The sequence below is a fragment of the Camarhynchus parvulus genome, chromosome 3, assembly GCF_901933205.1.
Source record: "Camarhynchus parvulus chromosome 3, STF_HiC, whole genome shotgun sequence".
In the NCBI taxonomy this organism is placed as follows: domain Eukaryota; kingdom Metazoa; phylum Chordata; class Aves; order Passeriformes; family Thraupidae; genus Camarhynchus; species Camarhynchus parvulus.
The window spans coordinates 25097133-25109999 of record NC_044573.1 but is presented as its reverse complement, the minus strand read 5'-3'; the positions used below and the strand labels follow the sequence as shown (position 1 = coordinate 25109999).

The following is a 12867-nucleotide window of genomic DNA, read 5'->3' as shown; positions in this document are numbered from 1 at the left end:
CATAAATCCAACAGGAACCAAGAATTTTATACAATATCAGCACACTGAACTATTAGCTAATTCTCATTTTATTCATAATTAAACAGTTAAAGTCCCTTGTAAATGGAACAACAAAAAATGTCTTCTTTATATTATCACCTTCTGTTACATTACCACAGCTTCTTTAAGGAGGCAGTTACTGCCATGAATCATACTCACTGTCTAGAAAAAAAAAAACCCAGGATCTTTAATTAAACTAAACAACCTTCCCCCTGCACTTTCTCTCACTCACTATAACATCTGGATTTCTCAGGCAACTGCCCATGTACTAAGAAGTCATACTCAACATCTGCTTTGTGTTGAAGCTGTAGGTGACTGTGTTTTGCAATCAGTATGGATTTGTATACCAGGGTTTTCTAAAAGTTTGGTTTTCACATTTCAGGGGGATTTTAGAGTTTATTAGCTTTAATCCTGAAAAAAAATGCATCCTGCTTTAAATTCTAGTGGATCAGGAATAAAAATTCAAACTCATCCCTCATTCATTACAGAAATATTTTCATGCATGTGAATGTCTTCTTTTGTAAGGATTAGTGTTCCACTCTGCAAGGTTATACTCTCCAAAAATGAAATGAAAAGCCTTTTTTCCTTTGTTTCAATAATTTCCCAACTCATTTGCCAATTTTACTCTTAAAAAAGGCTTTTCTCATTTATTGGTTGGGTAAGCCACCAAGACTTTGAGAGTGGGTTCTTCCCTTCTCACAATGGATCTTTCATAACACATTGCAGCAAGCTAATCATACTTTTGGTGAAATGTGTGACTGCCTAGATTTTTAAAGAATGTGATCTCAATGAAGACATGTACATATGTGTTTGTGGTTAAGAAAGGTTTCCACACATGAAACAATGCATGAACAAAAGGAATGGTTCCATTTTACAGACACAAAGTGCAGGTGAAACCAGCTTTTAAATTACCCAATTTAGCTTTCCTGTTGTGTAAGCACGTAACATGAGATATGTCTGCAACCATGGCACTGGTTTCTGCTCAGCAGGATGGAGCTGCTGGGAAGCTGGATCGATGGGTCCTTCTCACACTAATGTGGCAAAACTACATCACTGGAAACAGGACTGGACTCCAGCTGTGGCTGCCACTGGAAAATGCCGAGTGGGACCAGTGACTCTGTTACTCTCCTGCAGGGTCACTGAATGGAGCTCCTGGTAACTGGGATTTTTGCATGTATAACTGAGACTACCAAATAATGTTATTTAGCTTTCTAAAGCCATATATAATGAGGAATCTTAACATTTGGCCTCACTGGGATCTTGGACTCCCTTAGTTTACACAGTGAAGAAATACTCACAGACATGTAACACTGATAACATCACCTAATGAGGAAGGACTGTATCTTTCAATATTATGAAGCATATTATTTCCATTTTGCAGATGGAAGACACAATCACCTAGAACTGTGAGATTTGTCTTCCATAAAACACAGAAAATTACCAGAATCAAGTGTTCTAACCAAATCTTTGCACAAGACCTTAAGACAATCACTGTAAAAATGAAAGAAGTCTTCTACTGCATGAGGTGACAGAACCAAATAATTTATTTTCCACCTGCTTCCTGATCACACGAAATTGTTTTATAAACTTGAATATATTTGTGTTTTCTTTCTAATGGCAATGTTTTTTCTAGGTAATTTTTATTTTTCTACAGTTAAAAGCCACAGGAAGTCCTCGGCATGACAGAGTATAGCTAGAATGGTGCTTCTTGCTTTAAATGTTCAAGTCACTTTTCCCTCATGACAAGAAGATTAATGCCTTAAAAAGGTATTTATAATAACAGCAATAAAGCCATTTCTCCTGACTAAGTAACAGATCTGGGCTGTGAGAGCCTAGATTTTAGATGTTCATGCTATTTAGTGAAGAAATCAATTCCAGGCAGATCATGTAAACTGCCTGGTTTTTCAGAGTTCCCAGAAGTTACTTGTTCTTAATGGTTTCGCCCACCTCGTTTCATAGCCCGAGGACTCCCCGGACCACTTCTGCTCCGAGAGTCAGACTCGGAAGTCCTTGAGCTGGACCGAGAGCTGTCTTCTTCCTCAGATCCTGATGACTCATCCAGAAATGGGCTGTTGCTTATTTGAGTTGCTTTCTGCAGAAGTGAACACAACATTCTTTGATACCTTGCATAAAGGGTATCAGTCATTTCCTTCATACTGTGGCAGGGCTCTGCTGGCTCCACAGTACTCAGAGCTGTTCTTGCCTGGGTTGTGAGTTTTGGCACAAAAATATTAACATGAAACTGAATTCCCTCTGCCCTCTGCATACTCAACCACACCCATGCTTTAAAACAGAAACCTGAGGTAGCTCAAGGCATGGGTCTTTCCAAATCACAAAAGGCTGCCAGAAGACAAACAATGCTGTGATTACTGACCGCTGGCTGTGTGACTAGAAACAGCTTTGGCACTGACACAAAGACATTTCTACACATACACACACTTTTAATTATGACATTGAACAACATGTGGTTCTGCTTAATAATTAACAAGCCTTTGGAAAAAATCAGCAAGGAACCTCAGAAGAATTGACCTAGGCCAGTAACATTTTATAGGCAGTATTTTTTCCCCAAGCTATTTGACATTTCTGTTACTTCTGGGGGTCTTTGATCTCTATACATCAACTTACAACATATTTGGCATGGTAGTATCAAATGTGAAATAGCAAGTTCCTGGATGTAAAGCCTAATGATACTTTAAAATTTTCTTTAAACAGTAATACAGTTACCCCTTTCAAAGTGGTGTAGACAGGAGTGGTCATGTTCTTATATATCAGAGAAGTATATAATCCAGATATGGAGCATGAAGTCAGTGAAACAGCATCTAAAAAAGCAACATATTTTATAAATTGCCTTCCTAATTCATCCCCCAATTAACAAAATAATTTTTTTTTTGCATTGTATAACTGCTATAAAAAGCAAACTAACTCTTGAACGGTTTTGGATGTGAGATTTATAGCTTTTTGAAATTTACAGTGCTTTTAAAAACATAAATAAAATTGCAGTCACGAACACTAGCCCTTTTAAAATTGGTACCTGGTATAGACTCTTCAAAGTAGTGAAATGCAAAGTAAACTGGAATGAACAAAGTACAAATTCAGCACAAAGTCAAGATGTGAGGTACCAGAAGATAACCAATAATCTTCTAGGCTTTAAATAGCTGTTAACTAAACCTTTCTAAAAATATTTTAAAGGTCCTTGCTCACAAATCACCATAAGAAGAGAATTTTTGTTGATGGGACAATGAACAGCTAAACCACTTACTTTTATTTAGAGATTCCATGGTGAAAGCTTCAGACATCCTTAAACCAGATTTGGCTACAGCATAAATTCTACTTTCCTATACAAGCAGAATGGATTTGATAGTAGATAATTAAAATACAACAATTACTTTTGTTCTGTTTAGCCTCCTAATCTTTGTGTTAGTGCAACTATGTGATATGATAAAATGGTTCATAAAATGACATTGCCAATAGCAGCTGAAAAATGCATCCTTCTTTTCTGTGCTGTGCACTGATAGCCATAGCCTTTTTTGACATTTTTCATACAATGTAAGTAACTTATTCCTAAAAATATTATTATCAGGTGCCAAAGAAGCTACAGAAAGAATGTTTTTTAATGGAAGATTGTGTGTTAGGAGCAGAGAAATACCATTAGAAGACAACTTTTTGACCATTTTGTGTTAAAAAGCTACAATAACAAAATGTATAATGCAAAAAGTTCACTGAAATCTAGAGAAGTTGTTACATAATGTATTATTTCTGAATAATATTTAATAAATATGTTTAATAAATTATTAATTAAGAAATCTCTGACACTGAAACAGCAGAATTGGTGAGTTTTAACACAGTTCATTTTGGATTTTGTGTAAGACATATTAATATCTATTTTAATATCCTGACTGATGGCTTTAAAATTTTACTTGGAAATGTGATCAATTACTTCTGTAATTTGTAGTTGTCTGCTGTCAACTTAATTGTCTAGATTGTGAGTGGTATAGTGGTTACAGCAAGGGCATTGACACCACCATTCTTGGGCTATGTTAGTGTTCAGATAAATAAATAAATGCAGTCATAAGCATTACATCCTTGGATACACTCAAGAAGACATACATAACTTACATCTCACATGAAAAACATGGGTTTGTCTATAGAATACAGACTATGTTTTTCAGTGGCAGGAATACTGTGCTGAAAATAAAACTAGATTCTGAGCTTGTAGTTATGATTCAAATAAATGCCCTGTCTTGTCAAGAAACAGAAAGCAATTAAAATAGAGCCAACAAAAATCACAGAAGAGAGTAATGAAAATAAGTTAGTTTTGCCAGCAGGAAAAATCCCTATAAATACACTTACCCAGGAAGGAAATCGATGCAGTGGAGGTGTTGGAGGTTTGTTGGTAGCACCCTTTTTTGTCATATCACATAATTCCTGAGCTTCAGCATTTTGTGCTTCAGTGGTGTCATAAGTAAACACTCCTTCATCACAGCTAATCTCCATTTTCTCTAAAATGTCAGCATCTTCTCCATCCACCAGGTCTATGTCTGTTTCCTGAGGTCTCCACGGACGGATCATGCTTATGGCATTTCTGTTCCTACCAAACATTCTGTCAGAACTCAGCTGGGGCTGGCTTAGGTGTTTCTTTGCTAACACTGAATTTAGACTAAAGACATTAGGAGTCCGTAACTTTGGATGTGGCAAATTTGAGGGAAAATCTGATGGAGTTGTGCATTGAGAACCTGCAGAAGTTGCTAGAATTGGGTGTTTGGGTGTTAGAGAAGGAGTTAAAATTGGACTTGGGGTATTTGCCTCACTGGATGAGGATGAATAATCAAGTCTCTGTGACTGAAATTTCTTACTCAGTTCATCTGAAGAACTGTCTTGGTCTTTCTTTTTCCTTGTGAAGTCAGAGTTGCACTTTCCACCCGGATTGTTCAGGCCTTTTCTTTGGGACCCTTGCTGCCATGAGTAAAGCTTCTTTTGCTGCGTCCTCTTAACATCAAAACTCTCTTCTTCAAAGAGAGAACTACTGTCATCAGATGCTGTCAAATACATTTCACTTCCCACTCTACTGTACCTTGCGTTCTCTTCAGATGTGTGGCTTGAAAGAGTTGATGCACACCTGGATTTCAGTCCTTTATTGTCTCCTCCATCCTCATCTGAGCTCCAGTCACTCCCAGTAGTGCATGAGTTCTTTGACATGTCACTGTCTATGTCTTTGGATGAGCAGCTTGTTCTCACATTTTTGTTCTGCTCTGAACCAGAGGAACTTTGTTGCAATGACTTTTGACCTTTATTTGTCTCGTGTACAGGACCAGCAAAGGTAGTTTCCAGGATATCCTTCTCTGGAGGACGAATATAATGAACATGAGAAAATTACTTTAGCAAACCTGGCCTATAAATGGTTTTGTCATCATGCCTGCAAGTAGTAAGTAGGTAATAATTTCAAATGCATGAGAACATTTATGGTTTTTAATATTGTAAATAATAAACATTAAGAAAAATATAGATTTTTTAATGTGACTGAATGCAAATTATGTTTAGCAAAAAACTGGAATAAACATTACTCAAAGTTCTAGCTGAACTAAAAATGTCAATAAATATGAAGATAAGCAGACTGGAGCCATATTTTTAAGCCATGTATGTGTGAAAACAAACAAACAAAAGTAACAAAAAGCCAACTACTTAAGAGGGCATACAAATTTAGCTGCTTTATTAAATCTAAGGAAAGTTAAAGTTTAATAAAGCTTGTCAGAAAGGATTTTCATTAACAAATCAAGTATTCTGAGCATTTCTACAGTGTTTATACACAGAAATTTATTCTGGAAGCTATTATTGTATTCCCAATGGTGAATGCTTAAAATACACAAGAGTGTCATGGAAAGTACTTCAGGAAAGACGCTGTGTTAAAAATAGCTTTGTTCCTGCTCTTTGCTTTTACCTGGTTTTACAAGAGAGAGCTAGAGCTTGCAACATGTAAGTGAGGCCTGGATGTTCCCAAATTAAACTGGATGCAAGAACTAGGGGTTTTCTACACAGACACTTGGAAAAGTCTGTGTTAAATACCTGTGTGAAGTTAAAGTGGACTGAATAACATGAAGATTTTAATTTCACCCACATTAAGTAATGAAGTCCCCAAAACTACCTGTTTGCATCTAGGCAAGCCTAAGGTTCTATGTCTTATCCTTTCTCTTGAAAAAATCACTCTTGCTTCAATTCCCTGCTCTGTAAAAATAGGAGTAATAATACATAGCCACTTTCCTAATGAACTTGCTGTAATATAAATACACAAAATATTCATAGGATCTCTTTCAGTTTCTGATTTTCAAAAGACCTCAGCTTTCCATTTTGGATACCATGATTAACTGTGGAGAAAATACTGAAGTCATAAACAGTGCAAGGGATTTGAGCAAAGGACCAGAGCAAACACAAAGGTCACAACCACATCTTTACTTTGCAGCCAAAGCAGCCAGGAGCCTCTGCATGCTGCCAGATAATGTATTAGTGGCGTTACAGAGACTCTAGTGCTCAACACGATGATTTCTTCCTTGTAATAGAAGAGTAGCAATGAAGAGGGAGACAGTGCTGGTATGCAATTTGAAGACAGCTGGTTGGGATGCACTGACAGAGTTGTTGATTTTAGTTTCCCACTTGTGTCAGAATAAAAATGGCAGTGTTGATGACAAGGTACCTGGCATGTTTTTGCCTTCAGGGTAGTCTGACTCCTTAGATGAAGCCTTGCTTATTTCTTCAAGCTTAGGAGAGGATTGAGGACTTCTTGCTCTATTTGAAAAGCATCCAAAAGTCAAACTGCTTAGTCGCTGACACTCTCCAGGTTTTTGTGTTGAAGTAACAGATTTCTTACCAGTAGCTTCTGAAGAATAGTAATTCAGAAATCTTGTGTTAGTGAGATACAACAAGCTATGCAACTCTTCTCTTTACAGTGCAAAGTGTTTATCTTTAAAAGTAACTAAAATTTAGGAAAAAAAAAGATAATAAAAATGTATTATAGGAAAAAAAAAGCTATCTGACATCTCTCTGTGTCAGGAGAAACCCAGAGTAATATTTCTAGTTCTTAAAAATTGATATAATAATAAAAAGAAAAAAATCTTTCAGCAATTTCACAGGAAATACAGAAGAGTAAGTTACCAGGTTTAGAAGGTCTATGTGGAGGAGGACTTCGAGAGAAAGTGAAAGCAGAAATTGATAAACTGCCTCGAACATGAAATCTGTCCATCCCTGTTCATAAAAATCCCTGTGGTGGACCCAGGAACAAAAGGCCCTTACCTTACCTTAAAACTACTTAAAACAGTACCATGTGTTCATAATTTATAGCCTGTCACCAGCATGGGCACTGCAAATGGTAATAAATTTCTTAATATTTTTGGGCATATCAGTAACTGTGTGTTGGGAACTACAAAAGTTTTGGTCTCAAAAAGCCTTTAAATAGATCTCTCGGAAGAGAATGACTAGAAGTGTATGGAAGAAGTATGTTGCTACTTATCAAAAGATAGCTAAGGACCAAAACTATCCAGTTTCTTCATTAACAGAAAAGTGCATTTTAGTTTAAAAACTTTATATTGTATATGAATTTGTAAATTTCTGTATTCTTATATATTATGCATATTATGTGCGTACGCACTCCTCTACATGCATTTCTAAATATCTGTGTATTTACATGTATATGTAAGATACATTATCAAGAAGTGAGGGCTAGGTAGCAAATTAACAAAATTTTCATATGATAGTAAATTGTCAGATCAACCAAATGTGGAGAGGACAATGGGAATGTTCAGACACACTTAAGTTGGTGAACAGGCAGCATGGTGGTGAATCAAATTCAACTTTGATCTTATATTAATGCTTCTTGGAGGGGATATTCCACTCTTTTCTATTTACACTTCATGAGTTTTAAATTTGCTATACCCATTTGGAGAGGAACCTGGTGATACTGGGTCTGAATTCAGATTTTGGATCACAGTAGTAAAAGGTAGTAACTAAAAATATCTGATTGGAGTTCTGATTCCCAGCTGACCATTTGCTAGAAAAAGCAAATGCAGACTGACATTCATGTGTTCTTTAACAGTTTTATGACCACCTATGCTGTAAAGATGTGAAAGCCAAGATCTGTCTCCTAAATCCAGTAAAATCTTACTACCTGTAGAACCTCTTAAGTAACAGTGGTACCCATTCACCCCACTAATACCAGATGTGCCTTGTCTTTGTGTCTTTTCAGCATAAAACCAAATGATTCCTTCCTAACACCTTCATGTGCAGTCACTCTGGTGTCAGTTCATACTCTCTGAAATCTTTGTGATTTCACAGAATATTTTCAATCATGTAGATGCACATTAATAGGGAACAGAAAGAAATATGCCATAGAGAGAGAAGTTTTCAGAAGATTTGTACATTTACCTTGCAGTTTAGATTGTACTGTTTTCATCTCTTTGGTTTGCTTTTGGTTGATCAAGCGAAGGTTCTGATTTTCCACCTCTAACTAAAAGCATATAAATGTAATCTCATCCATTGGTGAAACAAATCTTAAAGTCATTACATCTTTTATGTTTTCTCTGAATTTCTGCTTATCTAAGGATAGAGCTAGTTCAAATAATAATGTCCTCTCTGCAAATCTAAATACCAGTCTAGGTATTTAGAGTAGTTCTTTCATTTAGAGCTGTTCTTTTATTTAGAGTTGTTCTTTATTCTGAACAACTAAATTTCCTGCAATGATTATTTGCTCAATTCTGCCAAAATCATTCCCCCAACCAAGCAAACCCATGACTGCTTTAAAAATCCTTAATAAATAAGAGGAAAAAGAAAACTGCATTGGCATTTTCAATAAAAGCAGAAGGCTAGAATTACAAACTCCCGTGCCACTTGGCAAAACCAAGAGTGAGCAGAGGAATCAGAGGGAATGCTGGTCCTAATGCCTCCTTACTATCCCACAGCAAAAATTAAAAAAAAAAAACCAAAACAGGTGCCAACAAAATTTCTACCAAACAAAACTCTTTGTACAGGAAATAAAAAAACCAACAACCCATTGCTGTAGCTCCCCAGTGCGAGGTAAAAGATGCTGGTTCAAACTCCTGCTCCAGATTAGGCAAACAGACTTGAATCTGAGTATCCCTTGTCACACAGAAGGGAGCCAGCAATTCCACTCCCCACTGAGTGACACTTAGTCACATCTGTGAAACTAGCTTGAGATTTTCCATCAAGAGTAAGTAAATACTTTGAGTCATACTTGCTTTTGTCCAAACTTTTTCATGGTAATTTTAGCTAAATTTAATGGCATTTTTATTAAATTATTTCTAAATCATTTACTTTAGCCCTCACAGATGAAAAGTAAATATTTTATGTAAGAACCTTCTAGTTTCTTACTTCAAAAACAATAACTTAATTGTGTTTCAACTTGACTATAACTTCCAGTTAACTACAAGAGAGTAAGATTTTAACTTTTACAGGCACCTTTTTAAATTCTACACCCAGGGAGGTGCACCCCAAAGCTGGCAGCTTTAGGCAGGGCAGAGACATGGTTATCTTACCACAGCAGAGAAAAAAGGGAGACAACTGGTCTCTTGAAACTAGAGCTGGTGTCCCTGAAACTACTCATGACTAAGAGTAGTGTGGGCATTGTGAAATAAAAAATGATCAAGGCCTTTTTTCTGCCAGGCCCCAGCAGGCTTGGTCGGCCTTCTGGAGATTATTCACACTTTAGGCATCTGCTTGAATAAGCTCAGTTTTCCAGCTAAGCTCTCTCAACTAGTGGAGAAGTTGACCTTTCAGAGAGCAGTGCTGGGTCCTTTCTCCAGAAAGAGGACCCAGATCATACTGGCTGAACAAATCAGACATCAGAATTTAGGTGACATGGACACTCTGCTCTCTGTGACGTCTTCAATTCTCCTCTTTCCAGCAAATAACTATAAAATCAATGAAACTGGGAAGGAATGTTTCCAATGCATGCAGGCCTTTAACAGCCAAAAGGCCTAAGGGATATCCAGTCACACCATAATAATTCCTGTGTAAGTATTGTAGCAAGAGTTATACCTCATGAAGCTTGACTGTCACCCATTCTTTTATTTTAGCTGCTTTTTCTTCTATGATTTTTGCTTCTTGCAGTCTTATTTGCTTCTGGAAAAAATTGACATAAGCATATTTTTCACTGAGTAATATAATCTGCCTGAGTAGCATCTTCAGACACAAATCCTAAGATTGCTTGAAGTAATTCAGGCTCCTGGGTAATGGATGGTGTTTTTAAAAAAATGAGGAATAGAGTCTTCACAGAGGCTGCTATTCCTCTTTGCTCTAGTAAGAATGAAAGCTCTTCAGGGGGGACAGTGAAGAGGAATATTATCTTTCCCCTCTTAAAGGTCACATGTTCTTTCAATGGAAGCCAGAGCTTAATTTGAAAAGGAATAAACATTATTCAAATTATATACTTCCAATGGGAACCTCTTTAATCAAACAACAGAAATAATGGTAAACTTTTCTGTCCTCCATTGATCTAATTTTTTATTTTACTTTTGTATAATTAAAAAGGGAATTGATGTTTCTCTTTTTTAACACCATTATTCCTAACCTGTTCTTCAAGTTGTTGCTCCAATTTTTGTATTATATCATTTTTATCTTGTATCAGGATCTCCAGATCTTGACATCTCTTATACAACCTGGTTTCTGATTCACTTGTTTGAACATTTGCTGCTTTTAATTTCTCTTCCATGATCTGCACCTATTTGGAAAGTCAAATATAAAAGTTTAAGGAGCATAACTCCAAGTCAAAGGTAGTAATTTAATCAAAAAATAAACTTAAAATTGCCTCTGCACTTAAGATTCAAGACAACCCTGAAAAGTTTTGAAGCCTGTTTGAGAAGAAACCCCACAGTTCATTATATCTCCCTATTCATTTAATACCAACAGGACTGGCAAAACACTGGAAGATCTTACACAGGTTTTGTTACTATCTGTGAGAGGCTTCTAGTTTTGTAACACAGAAGCTTTTAGAAACACCAGTATGGGAAGAATGCAATTTATCTACAGGGAGCTGTAAACAATGTTTTAATAAATAAACAATTGCACACTATAAAAAACCCCAGCAAATTATCGGTAGCATTCTCAAAAATTGCTTAAAAATACTTGGCTTGTAGTCAGGAATGTTTTCTAACTCCAAATTAGTACATGAACATTTTAGTCTTACAATTTTCAGTTTCTATCTGTCTCACAGTAAGATATGAGAAATGTTTCAGGGATACCAGAGATATGGTCATAAAATGTCTACAGTAGCTTAAGTCTGCCATTTGGAATCAAAAGGCAATTTCAGTTAAATATTTAGCTACGATCTCATTCTTTAAATGATGTCACTTCTACAAGAGGAACAAACAACACAGAAAAGTTCTATTTAGAGGCTGTATTGGGTAGCCTGATTTTATTTTCTTACAGATCTTCTAAAAGAGATCATTGTTTCCTCTCCCTTTTGGTTCCACATGCATCATGTATCAAAGATTCATGATGCACCAATGAAGAAGCTCATTCCATGTATCTACTTTTGGTTTGTGATGTTAGTTTTGACTTTATTGAAATGAACTGAATAGTGAGCAAAGAAAGGTGTTAGAACTCTGTTAAGACAAATCAATAGACTTTAAAGGAAACTGTCTTCTTCTCCATTTTTAGAAGTACTTAAAAATCAAGCAATTTTTTGAATTTCACCTCATTAAAGTACCACATGCACACAGCTAGTGGAGATACTTATTCCATTTATACCTGCTGAAACGCTCTCTCTGCTTGACGATCAGCATCTATAACTTGCTTCTCAAGCTGCTGCATCTGTAGATGTATAAAAACATACAGTTACATGGCCATGCCTTCTGCCTCTCATCAGAAAAATATATTTTCATGGTCTGTTTTGAAAAAGAAAAGGACACATGGTGGGCAGGAGCATAAAAATAAAAGGATAAGCTGTGTGTGTCAGACTGAGAAAAGAATCCACCATTGTGACTGTATTAAAACATTGTAAATACTCTTCAACAGAAAAAAATATATACACCTTTTTTCATAATTAATTCTCTGGCTGCCATATGACACACTGCTTTTTCTCCCCTGCTACCAAGAGTAAAAATTCCTTTGACAATAGTCCTGAAACTTTCCTCATGTTCTTCCAAAAGAGGCAAGAGTAGAGGGAACTGGGCTGCTAATCCTTCTAATGTTGACACATTTAGTGTTTTGGAGAAATATACTACAAGGACTGTCCCAGACTTCTCCACTGTTGCACGAAAGAAGGCAGGATGCGGCACAAGGGACAGGATGTGGCCTCAGGTGCTGCACAGCAGCAGTGGATGAAGACAGAGAGCAGTGTCCATGGAGAAGTGCAGGTCACCTCTGAGAGGAGAAGACTCTGATCTCTTACTTTATAGCGATGCCTCATGAACCATGGGCTCAGTCTTTGCCCAGGGCCTTGGAAAACCCCTGCATTTTACAGGATTTATTTTGAAGGCTTTCCCAACAGTACAGAAGAGGCCAGAAAGATATACTTTATGTACATATTGTTACATTTTGTTAACAGCCCTTTAGTCTGATTTTGCTGACTTTTTTTATAAAGTAAGCCCTGGTTTGAAGTAACACTTGAAAATTCATAAGGTATTCCATGACTTAAGGGCTTAGTGGGTCTCAGGAAATATCTAGATAAGACCTCAGTTCATCAAATAATTAATACTGCCATACTCAGTATTCAGCTTGAAAATTGTTCTAAGAAAAACATATGATTCAAATAATGCAAGTGGAACCCATTTATTCCTTCAGTTTACTGCATGGTTTTAAAATAATCAGTTTCATCCTGTCTTGTTT

General features: G+C 36.4%; 1 protein-coding gene across 3 annotated transcripts in view; it reads right to left on the bottom strand.

Moving 5' to 3' along the window:
• PLEKHH2 (pleckstrin homology, MyTH4 and FERM domain containing H2) overlaps positions 1-12867 on the bottom strand; it is a 55198-nt gene that overhangs the window by 24483 nt on the left and 17848 nt on the right. For 2 of the 3 annotated variants that reach the window (XM_030945739.1, XM_030945737.1), the window contains exons 3-11: positions 11788-11850; positions 10610-10759; positions 10078-10161; positions 8449-8530; positions 6725-6907; positions 4390-5378; positions 3299-3374; positions 2764-2858; positions 1987-2131 (exon numbers count right to left, since the gene is read on the bottom strand). In XM_030945739.1, coding sequence (XP_030801599.1) covers positions 1987-2131; positions 2764-2858; positions 3299-3374; positions 4390-5378; positions 6725-6907; positions 8449-8530; positions 10078-10161; positions 10610-10759; positions 11788-11850 — 1867 coding nt within the window. The remainder of the gene's footprint in view (positions 1-1986; positions 2132-2763; positions 2859-3298; positions 3375-4389; positions 5379-6724; positions 6908-8448; positions 8531-10077; positions 10162-10609; positions 10760-11787; positions 11851-12867) is intronic. The other variant, XM_030945740.1, reaches the window with a different exon arrangement.